We start from the raw sequence: 18,644 nt of genomic DNA, 5'->3' as shown, positions 1-18,644 counted from the left end.
ATCAGGTGTCTCAGCCAAGAAAGTCATTATTCTGAAGGTACCTAAATGGTAATGGAGTGATGGCTATAGACAATACCTATGGTTCAGCCACTAGCTGTAGCTGATGTTTTTGTTATGAATAAGTCAACCACAAAGCTACCAACTGCTCTTGTAATTGCAGCAGGTGAAACCACATATGTTCCTTAAGGGACAGATATCTAAGCACAAAGGTCAACATTTGATATGCAGGCATAAAATATGCAAGTACCTTATCTTCATGGTGTAATGTTTCTTCCATCTTTGAGGGTTAATTTTCACAAACTTACAGAACTGATACCTTGAAAATGTCCCCGGACTTAAATTATGGAAGCTACTGGCAGTTTGTATGTGTTTTGTTTTCATTTAAAATACAGCCACTTGTAAAGGGAAGCTTCTGAGTTCAAAATGTGATATTTTGCGGACTTCCCTGGCAGTCCAGTGGTTGTGATTCCACACTTCCAATGTAGGGGGCATGGGTTTGATCCCTGGTCGGGGAACTAAGATCCCACATGTGCATGGCATGACCAAAATAATAAAAGTAATTTTTTTAAATGTGACTTTTTTTTTTACAAATAATATTTAAATGCAATTATTTTGCTTATTTCAGGTCCAAACAAATGTAAAAATAAATGTAAAACACTAAAGGGGCAGTGCCGGCACTAAAAGCTTAGCTATGCAGTCGTTTTTGGTATGTCTTCTAAAAGAATGGAATGTACTTATCAACATATACATCTTTTTAGTTTAGGAATTATATTTTAGACAATTTTTAAATCCCAGAATTTTAAAATAAATCACTAACAGCCATTATCCGTATTGTTTAAAGTTATCTAATTTGTACAGGAAGAAAGGACTCCTTAAAATTACAGTGTCTTAATTCTTATTTCCAGATATCTTCTCTAAACTTTTAATGTTTGACTCCTGTGTTTTACATGATAATATTTCAAAACAAATCATACCAAATCTTAGTACAAAAAGAGGGTAGTAATGGAATAGGACTTTTAGACTGGTCACAGATCCAAGAGAGTGAGGCAAGGGCATGTTAAGATCTGGACTCATCAAGAAGAGATGGTTACTGCCAAGGGCAAGATGCAGGGCAGTTCAAAGAATCATCCATGGTGTGGAGGACTAACTTCTTGGAATCAAGATGTCAGCAATGTGTTTTCCCAGAGGTAGTTGTAAATGTTTCCATTTGTACGTTTCCATTATCAAACTTCATTTCTTCCCTGCAAGGGATGGTGACCTGTCTTATTTTCATCAGTATTTTTAATGACTAACATATACCTTTTATGTGATAGATTCTAAAACATGAAATGAATAAATATTGGAATTAGTGACCACCTCATAGGCAAACAGGGTCCACGATCTTGGAATTATTGGTAGTAGAAACACAGCATACCAAATCAGAATGACATCTACTTACACCAATGAGTTCAAATCTCATTTTACCTAGATAATTCATACCCCAGGCTATTGAGGGACACTAGAGAAGTCATGCTGAAAGCTTTTCAGGGATACTTGAGGAAGTATGTATTGGAGAAGAGAGGCTGGACAATTAGAGAAAATATCTAGATTTTCCTTTAAAAGGGAATATGAAGTTTCAACGTTTTGATTGACAAGCTGACACTGATTTTGGAAAAAGCATAGCCTGGCTTATTAAATGGATGACCTATGGTATCCTTAACCAAAAATATAACCTTTGCGTAATTCAGATCCAATGATGAGATGTACATCTGTGTCTAGAACTGGTTGATTATAGATACATTCAGAAATATTTAGTTTTGAACTCATTAATATTTAACTAAATTTATTCTTGCTAATAAAAAAGGAAATACTCTTCTGTACCTGCAATGATGGAATTGGCCAAAATTTCATAGAGAGTACATGATTACAGACTTCTACAGCTATATCTAGGGATCACCTAGTTCTTTATTTTTAATTCTGACAAAGATTTATAGGCTGACCCAAGATTATACAGCTAGTTAGTTCATGTGTAAGTGATCCAAATTCCAGACAGGAATAATATGCACATTTATAAAAATATATTTATATAGCTGTGACATACTTTGCAAATATGATTCATTATGTTTTACTGACCACATACACCAACACAGAGGGAGGTATGTGTGGAGAGAGAGAGACAGGTTTGCATTGCAGTAAAGAAAACTTACTGACTTACTAGCTCTCTGACATTGAGTAATTACTTAACCTGTGTACCTTGGTTAACTCATTTCTCTAATGGGAAGATAATGGTACTTGCCTCATAGGACTCTTTTGAGGATTTCATATGTATATATGTTTGTGTGTGTGGACGCATGTGAGTATGTGTGTACACATACATATAACTTAAAACAGTGTTTGGATAAATGTTGGAGAGGGTGTGGAGAAAAGGGAACTCTCCTGCATTGTTGGTGGGAATGGAAGTTGGTACAGCCACTATGGAAAACAGTTTGGAGGTTTAAAAAAAAACTAAAAATAGAACTACCATATGACCCAGCAATCCCATTACTGGGCATGTACCCAGAGAAAGCCATAATCCAAAAAGAAACATGTACCATAATGTTCACTGAAGCACTATTCACAATAGCCAGGACATGGAAGCAGCCTAAATGCCCATCAACAGATGAATGGATAAAGAAGATGTGGCACATATATACAATGGACTATTACTCAGCCATAAAAAGGAATGAAATGGAGCTATATGTAATGAGGTGGATAGACCTAGAGTCTGTCATACAGAGTGAAGTAAGCCAGAAAGAGAAAAACAAATACTGTATGCTAACTCATATATAGGAATCTAAAAAAAAAAAAAAAAAAAAAAAAAAAAATGGTAGTGATGAACCCAGTGACAGGGCAAGAATAAGAATGCAGATGCAGAGAATGGAGTGGAGGACACGGGGTTGGGAGGGGGGCAGGTGGCGGAGGGGAAGCTGGGACGAAGTGAGAGAGTAGCATAGACGTATATATGCTACCAACTGTAAAATAGATAGCTAGTGGGAAGTTGCTGTATAACAAAGGGAGATCAACTCGATGATGGGTGATGCCATAGAGGGCCAGGACAGGGAGAGCTAGAGGGAGTCACGGGAGGGAGGGGATATGGGGATATATGTATAAATACAGCTGATTCACTTCGGCGTACCTCAAAAGCTGGTACAAGAGTGTAAAGCAATTATATTCCAGTAAAGAGCTTAAAAAAAAGTTACAAATGGGCTTTAAACATGAAAAGATGCTCAATGAAAAAAAAACAAAACAAAACAGTGTTTGGCACTTGCATGTCAGTTATAACTATTAAAATATAGGAGTCTTGCTCAATTCATGCACTCACTGTCTATAATGAAGAATCTTTCTTTTATACCCAACATGTTTCTAACGTGTGGTACAGGTCCTAATGTATCTTCGATGTCATGTTTAATTGATGACAATCTGGATTGACTTTATCCTCAATTTAGTGTTCTCCCTGCCCCACACACAAACATTCATATACACTTACATAAACACACATTCATATATGCATACTCTGTCACAAATACAACCTCTCTCTGGTTCTAAGGAACACCTAGTTCTGTCCTGATAGCTTGAAAACCAAGATCTACTTTTAATTGAATGCTTCCCTCTGTTCCTAGCATTTTGCCAGCATCATCAAGGTTTAGTCTTCATAAAAGGCTCTAAGATAAATGTTATTATCCTAATTTTAAGATAAGGAGACCGAGGCTCAGAGAAATTAAGTGCTCAAGTTTCCACAGTTAATAAGTTGCAGTGACAGAATCTGAACTCTGATCTTCTAATTCAAAAACTCATGTAGTTTACAACCTTGCAAGGAAGTTGGAAAAGCTCCTTATAGACTGCAGTTTCAGCTCTTGTGCATCTTTTCTAAAGATGAGAATGATGTTAGCCAAAAAAGAAGTGGCAGATTTCTAACTACTGAGACTTAACCATTTCCTAGACTAATTTGAGCCATTATCTATGGTCAAAACTGTCCTGTTAAATGGTGGGACTATAATAATTATTTAGTACTGAATTTTATACATTGTTTTCTGGGTTATTCTTTTTTATCAGTTGCTCGTCCATTTACTTGTCTAGCTCTCCTGTATTTCCCACTCACTTCTTGTTAGAGAATAAGGACAATCCTACCTATTCTCTCTCCCTCCTCCAAGCCCACCCTCTTCTCTTCCTGGACAAGAAGAAACCAGAATTCTTTTGCTCTCTGCTAGTATTCTTCCTCATCACTCTTGGCTCTGATGGCGTTTTTACAGTATAACTATAAAAGATGACATTTCATCCTAGGAGAAAAATGTCCTGGTTGTATCCGAGCTACATGGATGGGTGGATTTTTCTCCATGACTTAATTTTGTGACCCAACTGGGGAAACTTTCCATTTTATTAGCAGCTGTCTGCCCTTTTCTTATCAGATATTCAGCTTTTAGCACCTAGCTCAAAAGAGAAAACACATGGTTTGAAGTTCTTGTTTAAACTTCATAAATCGTTCTTTCTAAACAATTTTTCTTAGGTAGGGAAACAAACAAATAACTCTGACGAGGAGCTTTCAAACAAAGTTGTTAATATTTGCAATTTGTATGAATGCTACATCTGAATGGAATGACTGTTTAGCTTTAGACACATTAAGAAGTGTTGATAGGAGTGGAAATTGAAAGAAAAGATATGTGTAGTTTTCTTCCCCCAAAGGTTGAGAGTTGACTTTAAAGGGGAAAATGCTGAGTGTTTCTTAAAACAAAATTGAACTTCTTTATTTTCCCTGGACATTAGTTGCCAATATGTAAACATTTCAGGAAGAAATTTTATACCACCTCATCTGTGTGTCAGGCAACATTTAATGGTTGAAAGACAGACAGGCCTAAGTTTAAACAATTCTTCACTGGTGCACAAATCTGGGGATCGAAATGACAGTTGATCCATGGACCTATTTTATTATAAACTCCAAGGTGATCATTTAAAATCAGTTTCTATCAACAAGTCAAATGATCTTTATTTGGCTTCTGTATATTCCTACAGATGTTTCACAACTTTAGTGTATTTTCTGGTTTTGATGTTATATATAAATGTTCTGATTCTTTTTGGAAGGCGAATTGAGTGGACTCTTGGTATACAATTTAATTGGTATCTTGCAGACATATGCAGCTTTCATAGTGTTTCCTTCTTTCCTTGTAGGTAGAAATAACACTTCAGGATATCAATGACAATCCACCAGTGTTCCCAACGGACATGCTCGATCTCACAGTGGAGGAGAACATTGGAGATGGCTCTAAGATTATGCAGCTGACGGCCAGGGATGCTGACGAGGTAGTTCAGACCCACTCTCTGAATTTTTGAAACCTAGTATTCCAGTGATCTATCAGATTTCCCCTGTATGTGGAGAACATTTATTTCCTAATAACTAAGGTTAAGTATTGTGTGCTCTTTTCTAAAGAAATTAATTAATTGTTGAAATGTGATATAGGAATGCTAAAATAGAGACTGTCTAGAGGTAATTTTCCTTGGTCAGCTTTAGATTTCTTATCCAAATTGTTTTAATTGCTCAGATAATAAAAAATACCTACAGAAATATCTTATTTTTAATGCTATATCACTTCCATTTGCTGTCTTATAGCATATATAGCTAAGAATTTGTTTTATTTTATTTGTAATTGAAAATAGGCAAATTATTTAATTGAAAATTAAAAGGCAAATTAGTTAAAATTAAAAAAAATTTAAGGCTACCTTACTTTTCATTTAATTTGAATGTATACGTATATGCAAATTTAAATATATATAATTTAATAGTAGCCTTATGTATTTTAAGGAAATTATATAGGAAGTTTTCAATTCCATTAATAAACAGAAATTTCTTTCCTAGTGGTAAATTGAAATTTGGGGGCACAATTTAGATTTCTATCATCTATATTTATGTTTTAAGTTTAGCTAATGCAATCATCATGCTTCACATGGCATGGCAGCTTATATAATTTGTAATTTACATTTGTCCCATGGAAAAAAATAGCATTACTTGTTTTCTCCTTCTTGCTAGGTTAAGGGCTTAATTAATGTTCTAGACTTGTGGAAAGAGGAATAATGTTCTCATTCACTAGTATCCCCTTTCCCTTTAAGCTAAGCCCCAAACAGATCAGATAACTTAATTTCCTTACCCTCAGTTAAAATCCAGAAGTACCTGAAAACTTGATTTTTGGCCTATTTCTTTAACTTTAAAACGGTAAATAATTCAATAACAGACTAATTTTTAACAGCCAATACAGAAAGATAACGACTTAGTCATTTATACATTGTGCCAAAATTGAACTAAGGAAAAGGAAGCAAAATAAAGGAAGGGCATTTAGGTATTTGTAGTTTTCTATTGAAAAAGATTTGTTGTTTTAAGTTTAGTACCTTCTACTCAATTTTATATAGAGAAAAGTTTATTCCTAACTCCAGCGACCATTAAAAGAGTTCCGTGCAGAATATTTCTGTTATTATTGATAGATATGAAATATCATCAACTATAATTTGGTAAATACTGCATTTTCATAAAGCTCATTATTGATAATATGTATTTGGAAAGCTCAATTCATAAAATTTCATTCTCCTATTTAGCAAAATAGCTAAAACAAAAAACAAAAAAAGAAGCTCATGAGATTGCTGTAAACCCACACAAATGATACATCAAATAATTGTAATTGCAGCAACAACTCTGTTAACTTTGTAGGAATAGAACAATAAACCTCATTTATTTCAAGTGATTTATTCAAGGTTGGAAGCAATAATCATGTTAAGTATAATACATATATATTCTAATGGGATATATGCCTGCATGTTTATTTTCCTCTCTTTGACTTTTCTGTGTGTGTGTATGCCCTCATGCACTTGCATTGTCTTCAAGTTCATCTTTTGAGATGTGTTTATATTTACGATGAGATTTGAAGAAGGCTGCGAAGGTCCTTATGTCCCTAGGTATTTACATCAACATGGTTTCAGTGTACTTTGTTTTATTTCTATTGAGCTTCATTTTTTTTAAATTAAAAAAAAATGTAAGTAACCATGCTGGTGTTATCACTTAGACACTCTATAGTGTTTTTTGTTTTTGTTTTTTTAAAAGTGCTAAATGTAAGGTAATGATATATAGGATATAGAAGAAATGCATTTGAGATGAGAAAGGGTAGGGAGCTAAAGGGGCAGAAAGGGGTAAAGTTATAAAGCAGAACTAACTAGGGAAAAGGAGGGAGAATTGTTTGCTGTTCAGGGGGCAGTAGGGATGTTGACAATTTGTGCAGGATGTGACTGCACCTGAAGGCAAAAAACCCCACTGAGCATTTTGTAATAGGACCTGTGTGTAGAGGCGGGGAGAGTGGAGGTGGAAAGGGGAAAAAAGCAGCAGAGGATGGAAGGGAGGAAGTAGTTTCACCTGCAACTGTAAAGAAAGAAGGACATTTTTGTAAAATTGCTTTTGGACTATTATTTTTAACAGATTAAGCTCATGAGGTTGCTTTCCTTCTTGAATATGTTTTCTCTTAACTTTTTTAGTAGCGTTTTAATGACTACTGACTATTTCCACTCCTAACATGAGGAACCAACATTTCTTTGGGTGTATGCCACACAGAATGGATGCCTAGGCTTTCTATGGCATTCAGAATTATTGGCTGTTTCCTTTTTTGAATGGTTTACAATAAATTAATATTAATGTTTTTAGATAAACCTTCTATCTTCTACTCTATTCTCAGCTCCTTACCTCTTAGTTAAATTTGAAAATATGAATATATATATATATATATACACACATATATATATACTTGAAATGTTTTCTTTCTTACCAAATCATGGCTCTGTTTTCTTTCTTCATCTAGTTTTGAGTAGGAATCAGTATTGAAATGCAAGGAGATTCTTTTATTTTGTGGCCAGCATTAAATTGTCACACAACTGTCCAGTGGATTGATGTTGCAAGATTAATAGAATTCTTTAAAACACTAAGATTATGTAGGTCATCATCAAGTTATGTCCATATTTTCTTTAGTTTATACACTTTCCCTTAATTACTAAATCGAACATAGAAGTATTAGTATGTTAGAGAAACTCTAGTAGGTCACTGAAGAATAATGCCTGGGTAAAGGAACTGGTTTTAGAAAGCAACCTGTATATGTTGAACGTAATTTAAATATCATTTGAAACATATGTTGGATCAAGATACACATCTCTCAGAAGCACGTGACTTTGTCAGTCTCTTGTTTCCTTTGATAAACAGAATTATTGTGCTTGTAATGAGCCCGGATACTTCAGCTTTGTTCCATGGTACCATACGTGCTTTTGAAAATACTACTTAAGGTCGTAAAATGCATTTGCAATTTATAGCTATTTACTTTTAGAATTCCTTCCACGTACTTTTGTCTCTGTGGTTCCTCAGGAGAGCAGAGTATTTTTAAACAGCATTATTTCCACTGTGCTGCAGCTGAAATACGATATTTGTTTCTTGTAGCATTGCTGATACTGCATATTTGGGGTATTAAATAAATAAATAGACTTTTCAAAAGACCTAATTAAATCATTACTCTTGGCTACGCATTTTCAGACATTCACTAGAACTACTAATGCACCACATCAGCTGATTTTGGAAGTGAAAAAGATGGTTTATCAGCATAGTGAGATGCTTTTGCTTCTGTTCAGAAGAATTATCATAAGTTTAGGAGTATTAATTATCATAGTCATTTTGCAGACAGGACATTTCTAAATTTTGAACCATTTGTGTAATAGCTTGAAATATGTTTCTGTATCTTGGCTCGCCCCTAGTTTCCAAATTCCATTTTAATAGGTCAGAATTGAGTGTAGCTGTTTTCCCCTGGACTGTTTTACCAGAATAATGGAATTCCTCATGAATAGAACACATGGTACAGAATGTGGTCAGAAGTCTAAATTTTTATTGAATATTTTTGTAAACCATACAATTACAATAAATACATTAGATACTCTATGTACACCTGAATATACAAGATAAATGTGCAAAGTATGTTAAACGCAGCTGTTCCATTACTAAATTAAAATGTTCTTTGAGGCATTCACATTACTAAATTTTAAGATTGGCTTAGGGAATGCAGTACAAATATAGCAAATGCCATTAAACATAAATTTTGAAAGAGTATTTTTGCCTTCTACTGTTAGAAATCATCCCCTTATGTGTTTGGTCATGAAGATAAAATATATTTCATCTATGATGGAAAAGACGTATGGAAACTTCAGCTGCTGAAATTTCCCAGCATGTCAGCGTTATAGTCTAAACACCCTAAATTTATGTTCTTCCTAATATCTTCTTGAGATATTAGCCTGTGTATTTTAATAAATACATTGCTAGAGCTTAATATGGTAAAAAGCATATCTGTTTTATGTGAGTATATGTAAATCAAAAAGCAATTTTTGAAGTTGACAATTCCAAAACTGCTTATACCTCAAGGTCAAGACTCAATACTAGATATTAATAGGAAATCAGAAAATATTTTCCCTGGGCTATATAGCAACTCTGATCAAATTTTGACTTTATTTATTTGCAAACATCTCAGTCATCAAATACATTTAACTTGTTATAGTCCTTTTATAAGAAAATGATTAAAATAGGAATAAAAATAACAATTAGCATGTCATACACTTACAATTTCTCAAGCATTATTCTAGGTCCTCTACATGTATGAATTCCTTTAATCCTCACAACAGCCCTATGTGGCAGGTATTACTACCCACCTGGTTGTCCAGGTAAGGAAACACAGGCTCATAGAGGTTAAGTAGTGGCCCATGACACACAATTAATAGGCAGCGGAGCAGAGATTCAAGCCCGAAGCTATGAACCCGGAGCATCAGATCTAAACCAGTACAGTGTATAATATTTAACTCAATATTTCAATTATGGTATACAAGTAATTAAACATATCTAAATCAAACTGCTCATAATTTCAATAATATATAGGGAAGTTTATGAGATTTTTAAGTACAGTAAAGTTAGCATCCCTCATCATCAAATGCAGATGAGTGCTTCAATTTTGACTTGCCTTAATTTCTTTATTTTTGACTCTGCTAAAATCTGTTCTTTCTTGAAACCTTCTCTTTAACCTCTGTGGCGGGCTGTCCTCTGGGTCTCCTAGGTCCCTCTTCCTCTTCCTCCCTCAGTTCCTGCCCCTGCCCCTTCTTCTCACTCTCTAAATGTGATATTCAGTCTTTATGCTGCCATTCCTTTCTTGATCTATTCTAATTTAAATCCCCAACAAATCCTGTGGCTTCAATTGTTACATACATATATTTACTTTCACATAGTTTTATCAAACCCCCTTTCAAATCTCTGACCACACAACCATTCTTATGGTTATAACCATTGCCACTTAACCATTTCTATGAAGCTATCCTTTAATCGCTTAACATACCATACATAAAATTATAAAATTTCACTGCATAATTTCTCCTGCATCAGAGCAGATCCTGTCCTGACATGTCTTCAGCAAGAGTATTCTCCTAATTCCCAGCCAAAGTAATTTGAAATTAAATTTTTTTCTTCTTTCACTTTTAAATCCATTGCCTAGAGTTGTTAAAAGAAAGAAATGAAACTGAGTGAAGTCAGACACAGAAAAACAAATATCATATGATATTGCTTATATATGGAAACTGAAAAAAAAAGGGTACAAACGAACTTATTTACAAAACCGAAGTCAAGTCACGGATGTAGAAAACAAACTTATGGTTACCAGGAGATGGGGGGGAGGGATAAATTGGGAGTTTGAGATTGACATATACTCACTACTATGCATATATATATAATAGATAACTAATAAGAACCTACTGTATAGCACAGGGAACTTACTTAATATTCTATAATGGCCTATATGAAAAAAGAATCTAAAAAAAGAGTGAGTATATGTATATGTATAACTGATTCACTTTGCTATACACCTGAAATTAATACAGCATTGTAAATCAACTATACTCCAATAAAAAAAAGAAAGAATGAGAATATAGGGGAATGTTGAACAAATGAAAGCTATTGTTACTGTTATTTCTATATCCAGTAACCTATCAGATCTTACTAATTTGTCCTGTATATCATGTTTGGTACCTAATGATTGAAAGTCTCACTTCTGGGGCAAGATAGCCAGGCTTCATATTTCCTTGTCTCAGTTTCTTTAGCTTCAAAATGGGGATAATAATAGTACTTACCTAACTAGATTGCCTTTAAGTATCAAATCAATTAGTGCCCTTGAAGTGATGTGCTCAGAGCAGTGCTTAGCACTTAAACACTTAACAAATGTTCTATTTTTCTCAACTTTTCCATTCTTTCTGCCAGATTCCTAGTTCATACCTCAGATTTTGAGTGCTACAGCTCAAAGATCTGAGAGAAAACAAGAATGGATCCCTGCTTTCATTTTATAAAACAGAGACTTGGAACCAGAAAATAATACAGATTGTATAGAGTTTCATCTTGAGGAAATGAAGCCCCAGTCTCTTGGGGCCAAACTTTACTCACTCTCTGCCTTCTCTGATGTCTCCTCGTTCTAGTCCATTCCTACACTATTGAGAGCCTTACGAGATTGTTTCCAAGTAAAACAAGAAGAGTGGTCAAAATGACTCCTCTCTTTGGTCCTTTTTTTTTTTTTAGGATTTATTATTTATCTATCTATTTTTGGCTGCATTGGGTCTTTGTTGCTGTGCACGGGCTTTCTCTACTTGTAGAGAGTGGGGGCTACTCTTTGCTGTAGTGTGTGGGCTTCTCATTGCAATGGTTTCTCTTGTTGTGGAGCACAGGCTCTAGGCACGTGGGCTTCAGTAGTTGCAGCGCGAGGCTCAGTAGCTGTGGCTCGCAGACTCTAGAGTGCAGGCTCAGTAGTTGCAGCGCCGGGGCTTAGTTGCTCTGCAGCATGTGGGAGCTTCCAGGCCCAGGGATCAAACCCGTGTTGCCTGCATTGGCAGGTGGATTCTTAACCCCTGCACCACCAGGGAAGCCCGCCCTCTCTTTGGTTCTTGCACTGCTTATTGCAAGCCTCCGTTTAGTGCATGCTTCATATAATGACCTTTTCATGCTGAACCAGGAGGAACGTGAGCTCAGAGTCAGGCAGACTAGGGTTTGAAATCCACACTCACACTTATATAAGTTAACTAGCATCTCCGAACCCCATGTCTTCATTTGAGAAATAGTATCTCATGGAGCTGTAAATTGAAGCGAAATAATGCATCCTTAGTGCTGTCACTGGGCCTGGCATAGAACAAGCCTTTAGCAAACCTCTGGTTATGTGGTTAATAGTATTAGCATCATTTGTATTTTCCACAGTGACAATTTTACCCTTTTCCGTGTGTATATTTTAAGAATTAAAAAAAAAAAAAGGTTGAGATTAGTTGTGTTATTTAATGGAGTCAATGGTGAAAGACCATGCAATATACTACACTGGCTCGTGACCTTCTCAAATCTTACAGTATCATATGAAATTAAGCCTGAAAGCTTCACTTTGTCAAATACATATTCAGCACAAGCAGTGGTACCCTTACTGTTCTACTTCTAGCAGTTCAGATGCTTATCTTTTTTCCCTAGGGTGCAAATGCTCTTGTCACATACACAATCATTAGTGGAGCTGATGACAGTTTCCGAATTGACCCTGAATCTGGAGATCTGATAGCTACCAAGAGGTTGGACAGAGAACGCCGTTCCAAATATTCCTTGCTTGTTCGAGCGGATGATGGTCTTCAGTCCTCGGATGTGAGAATAAATATCACTGTCAGCGATGTGAACGACCACACACCCAAGTTCTCCAGGCCTGTGTACTCTTTCGACATCCCAGAAGACACTACCCCAGGTATTTGCAAGGGTCACATTTGACTACAATTACGGACTATGTTTTGGCTACTCTTAAATTGTGACTAGTTTTTACCATATGCTACTTAGGTATAAATGCTGGATTTTAAAATATTTTAATCAACCATCTTTGCTGCAATTCCCAAACAAATTTCTAGCCTTTTGAGAGCAAATGAAGTTTGCCAATCATCTGACTACTAGTTACAGATATTTCTGTTTCTGAAAGTGTTTGTGACGTGCATTGTGAATTTTCCTGGAGACCACAGTTTTGATAGTATTTTTCCACTTTCAAAATGTCTGATGTGATTATGTCGCTGTGCATAGGAAGAGCAAAGAAAAGCACATGAAAACCTGTGAATACTGGTTCTAACACTAGCTGTGTGAACCAGGGCGATGGATTCATTTCTCTTAGCTTCAATTCCTTCTTCTGTATATGAAAACAATAATTCCTGTTAGAATTAGGGTAAAACATATATGAGTTTGCTAACATAGGGCTTGAGGATTGACGGATGCTCAATAAATGTTAGTAGAATAGGAATCCTGATTTCTCACCCTGTTTCTTTGAATATATTATGCTGTGACTGTTGAGTTTGAGTACCCAATATCCATGTAATACCTGATGTGGGTGCGGTTCATTCCCACTATTGGAAATTCTTATCTAAAACATGTGGAAGGAGTTTGTACAATAAGGCATATGTTTTAGAAACTCATTTGACAAAGGAATGAAACATTTATAGAAGGCTACTTTTCACCGCAGTCTGTTCCCCAAGATGAGTTGTACGTGTCCTTCATGAAATTCCCATCACATTTCTTCCTCGCCTTAATTCTAGCAATGGTCATGATACCAGCCAGGGTTCTTGGCCTTCCCCAATCCATCGAAATTGACTGGAAGACAGACAAAGAATTCAGGCAAGTCTTCACTGGGGCCCCTGCAGGCGCAAGAAGGAGCAAAAGCACGTAACGGTTTCCCTTGCTCGCTCCAGAATTTGCCCCAACAGCGCATGCACACAATTATTTTTAGTCCCACGTAGTTTCTTTGTATTTTGTTGCTTGTGGAGACGTTTGTCCAGGTGCTAGCCCAGCAGCACTGCAGCAAAGGGTCCCAGGTCCCAGGCCTGTCTCAGCCATAGGAGCTGTCAAGTGGTGTCCCCTCAGCATAAGTCTGTATCATTGCTTGGAGTCCCCAGTTCCTGACACTAGCAACGGGCCCCAATATATCTTGCCTGGATTCATCATTATGTTTGTAAATCGCTAGTGCCAGGTAGAAAAATACTGTCAGAAGTAGTGTTGGTTCCCCAGGACATTTACATTGCAACATAAGATCTCCTGGATATCTAATATGCTATACATTTTGTTACTATTTGGAAATGTTGGTATCGGTGTTAATGTAGAAATCTGCAGGATGTTGCGTTCATTATGTTTTCATAGTGATTCTCTAGTTAAAATATTTTACCGTATAAATGAATTTTTGGATAACGTGAATATTCACTTAGCAATACCCTCGCCCATTAATTTTAGACTCAATTTATTCTTTCTGATAGGTTCTTTGGTAGCTGCTATTTTAGCTACAGATGATGACTCTGGTGTGAATGGAGAAATTACATATATTGTAAATGAAGACGATGAAGATGGCACATTTTTCCTGAATCCAGTTACCGGAGTCTTTAATTTGACTCGAATATTAGATTATGAAGCACAGCAATATTATATTCTCACTGTTCGAGCTGAAGATGGTGGGGGACAATTTACTACCATCAGGGTTTATTTCAATATACTAGATGTAAATGATAACCCACCCATTTTCAGCTTGGATTCGTACAGCACATCTTTAATGGAGAATCTACCTCTAGGATCTACTGTTCTTGTGTTTAATGTTACCGACGCAGATGATGGTATGTACTTTATTTTATATACTTAAACTTTATTAAAAAATATCATCAGCTTTATCTCGTATTTATTTACTGTGTGCAGCTGTCACAAAATTGCATTTTGTAAATATAGGTCCAAAGTTGAGGAATAGATTTATAATTTAACTATAGAGGATGAAAAGATTAAGTATTTTATTAAAGTTCTTATTTATTACAGTTACAGAGCATACGTTGTTATCATCTTATAAGCTTTATAAACTTTATCTTCCTTTTTTTCTCCCTAAATGTGTGACACTATTACAGTTTAGTAATGTAGAAGTCATTAAACAACTTTTTGGTAGGTTTTTGTCAGATAAATAACTGTTTGCTTACATATATATTTTTTAACATAAAAAGGATAAAATATGGATGTGAAAGGAAAACCAAAGGAAGTCTCAAAAAACACTTAAGAATGCGTGATTAGTTTTATATTTCTGACTGAAAACTGCTCAGAGTGTTTTAGCAAGCTTTCATGCTTTGTCTCAAAGGACAGTCTCAGATCTCTTTAGTTTATGCTATATAATCCAGTTGAGATTTTACATTAAATCTAGACTTTACAGTGTTTGATTTTTGTTTAATTTTTATTTATTTGAAAATCTTTATTTTAAAATAGGACTCCCTTTTTCTTCAAAGACCTATTTTATAAGTACAAATATCAGATAATATAGCCTGAGAGATAACATTGTACAGATTATCAGCCTTTAACTAAACTGTTTGGAAGTTAATACCTTGTTTTCCCTTCCATTGGATGCAGCTAAATATTCATTCAGTTGAGAAAACAAGGGACAGTATTTTAAGAGGAAATGGGTCTCTAGCCCAAGGATATGCCTCCTGACATAGGCATATCAACCTTAATTTAGAATTTCCTGGTTCTTGCTGACTTAAATGATTTATGTAATCTCAGAGTACCATTCTGTCTCAACATTCTGCTCTATACTTAGTTTCCTTTCAGGAGTGTCCAGAATTGCCACTTAGAAAGATAGGAGAGGTAAAGAGCACAGTATTTTAATTCACAAAATTGGAAATGCTTTCTTTAGAACTCACTAAGTGCATTTTGAAGTTTTCTCCTCTTATTTAAGCACAGTTAATATTGGCCACATAAATATACCTAAAATAGAAGTGCCTATAAATGTTAGTACTACAAATTGCTGGTAATATTAATAACAATAACCGACAGTTGTCAAATACAGTCCCTTGGTATCTGCAGGAGATTGGTTCCAGGACCCTTACTGATACCAAAACCCAAGATGCTCAAGTTCTTTATATAAAATGGTGTGATATTTGCATATAACCTACGCACATCCTCCCTTATTCTTTAAGTCATCTCTAGATTACTTATAGTACCTAATACAATGTAAATGCTATGTAAATAGTGGCCAGTGCATGGAAAATTCAAGTTTTGCTTTTTGGAACTTTCTGGAACTTTTTTCCCCAAATATTTTTGATCTGTGTTGGTTGAATCCATAGATGTGGAACCAGCAAATATGATGGGCCAGCTGTCCTCAGTATGTACCCAGTCCTGGCCTAAGAAACATTGCTCAGTCTATTTCATATACATCAGCCCAGCTCTCTAACTGGCTCCCATTAGACTTTATACACAATTGAGGTTAATCTTTATTTTGGATGTTGATTTCTCTATTATTGTTATAAACTTAATTAGTTTACCTCATCCCTGATCATGAACATTTTTTTTATTTGTCCCAGCTTTTCTGTAGTGAAGAATTATCTGCCAGGTTTCTTTGTGACTTATTTATTATGTATTAGAGAGAGCCTATTGTATCATAGGATTGTGTGTAGCTCTAAAGTAGGTTTCATTTATCCTCATACCTTAATTGTAGGGAACTGGGAAAATAGCAAATAAGAGACTTTCTTTGTGAAACCTGCTGGAATATTCCACAAGCATATACACAGAAATGTATGAATCATTGACTTCAAGTTATTTTTATGGATTTTTTTCCTTTAGTTGTGTTAGATAAAAGTTTCAAGCTACATTTTTCCATTGTTTTAGCTTTGAATACTTTTATCAGTGTAATTTCCTGTACCTTGACCTAAAATATAGGACATGGTTTCTATTCTCTCTGAATTTCAAGGATTATGATAAGACAGTACAAGGGTAACCTTCTTTGTTTAAAATTGCTAATGCAGTTATACTAAATAGTTCTGAACGTATTTCACAAACAGTATTAGTTAGACATTTTTAACGAATAAATTCATTTTAATCTCTGATCATGTGAGATGAGATAATATTGTCATCTTAAATGAAAACATTTTATATGAAAATAAATTTAACATTTTCTGTTATTTATATCTAGATTCTCTTGAGTTTAAGCTAAAATTTTAGATTATATAATCATTTAATAAAGATAAAGTAAATATTTTACTGTGTTCACAAGGTAAGTAGCACATGTATTAGTCTCAAGGCTTTCATGCATACAGTTAAGAAAGGATTATATTGAGGCAAATATATTGACGTTTCATGGAAATAGTCTGGCTTTGATAATTATCTTGGTATTATTCTAGAAATAGATTCATATACTCTTCAAAATATTGGGGAATCATAGAGTGTTTTGAGAATCAACCAGTCATAATTGTTGCTAAATAAATTTACTGATGTATGCATGGTACACAATGCAGATCATTTGATCTGTGAATGGGTTTCATACTCCAGTGACCTGATGACCTCATTGGAACTGCTTCATAAAAGTGAATGCTGTTTGCAAGAGTTCCATGTGTTACAGCTGTATGATAAGTTGACAAATACTAGTTCATCACAGAAATAATGAGACAACATTTATGGATTGTGAATAAATATACGTTTCATAACAGAGCTACACATCTATAGTTATATGCTGTATTTCCTGAAACTAAATTATTCTCAAGGCTAAAATAAAAAAAACAACCAAAAAAAAGAACAAAAACAAAACAAAACAAAAACCCTAACACAACCACACACACACAATAAAACTGCCAGAAAGAATCATGTATAATTAAACCACTTTCAGAACATTGAACACAAATGCTTAGAAATGTGGACTGTTCTAAGCTTAAAGATCTGGTGGGCTATAAAAGCCCACTAAGTTCAAGTCCCAACACATATGAATAAATCATAGAATGTTAAAATAATATATCTACTGATCCATGATTGAAATATTTGATGCAAGGAGCAGAGAGAGAAGAATGGCCTGAGCTCTCTGTTTTTTAGGATAGTACAAAGGTTCAGGGAGCATTTTGAGTTTCAATATGTCTGCATGTATTTTCTAGATGTAGAGCACATGCCCCAAGTCACTTAGACTTGACAGAATTGAAAAGTCCTTTTCTTTACAGCAAAGTCCATACAGATGGCTTCCATCGCCTGTCATTACTCAGTAAGGTTTCTGTTCCTGAGATGAGAGCTGTTTCTTAGATGGCGCTGGAGTATTTTGCATAAAACTAGTTGTATTTCTGTGTTTATTTTCTCAGATAATGATTATTATTGTCAGCTCATTTTTAATGTTATCATTGGATTTATCTGTCATTATGAATCCGAACATAAAATCAAATTTTTCTGTTTTCATGATTCTAGTTAAAGTTTAATATTTATTACTTCCACCACCCACCTACCCCACCAAACTTTTTCCCTAAAATGGAGGCTGTCCTGCTGTTTACAACAAGGCTATAAAATCTTGGTATCATGTTCCCTTTTTGCCTTTGCAAGTTAATTGTTTACTCGGGGAAGCAGCCTACACAGTGGACCAAGGGTGTTCAGATCCTTGATTTAATTGCTTGCATTCCAGTTGATTTATGTAGAAATGTTAGGCCATCACTTTGTAGCCATGTGTAATTTTGTAAGTATTTTAAATTTCTTTTGATCTTGGGCATGAAAGGTTTTATATACTTACATAGAACTACATCTCTGCTTGTTGGTATTATTTTTATCCAGACGTCTT

General features: G+C 35.0%; 1 protein-coding gene across 2 annotated transcripts in view; it reads left to right on the top strand.

The window, feature by feature from the left end:
• Positions 1-18,644, top strand: part of FAT4 (FAT atypical cadherin 4) — a 178,279-nt gene that overhangs the window by 74,174 nt on the left and 85,461 nt on the right. For both annotated transcript variants that reach the window (XR_009048802.1, XM_057706084.1), the window contains exons 2-4: positions 5,182-5,313; positions 12,551-12,812; positions 14,353-14,703. Coding sequence is in view for 1 of the 2 variants with exons in the window: in XM_057706084.1 (XP_057562067.1) it covers positions 5,182-5,313; positions 12,551-12,812; positions 14,353-14,703 (745 nt within the window). In the remaining variant the exon portion in view is untranslated. The remainder of the gene's footprint in view (positions 1-5,181; positions 5,314-12,550; positions 12,813-14,352; positions 14,704-18,644) is intronic.

The sequence above is a fragment of the Hippopotamus amphibius genome, chromosome 13, assembly GCF_030028045.1.
Source record: "Hippopotamus amphibius kiboko isolate mHipAmp2 chromosome 13, mHipAmp2.hap2, whole genome shotgun sequence".
NCBI lineage: Eukaryota > Metazoa > Chordata > Mammalia > Artiodactyla > Hippopotamidae > Hippopotamus > Hippopotamus amphibius.
This window is presented reverse-complemented; position numbering and strand designations above follow the sequence as displayed.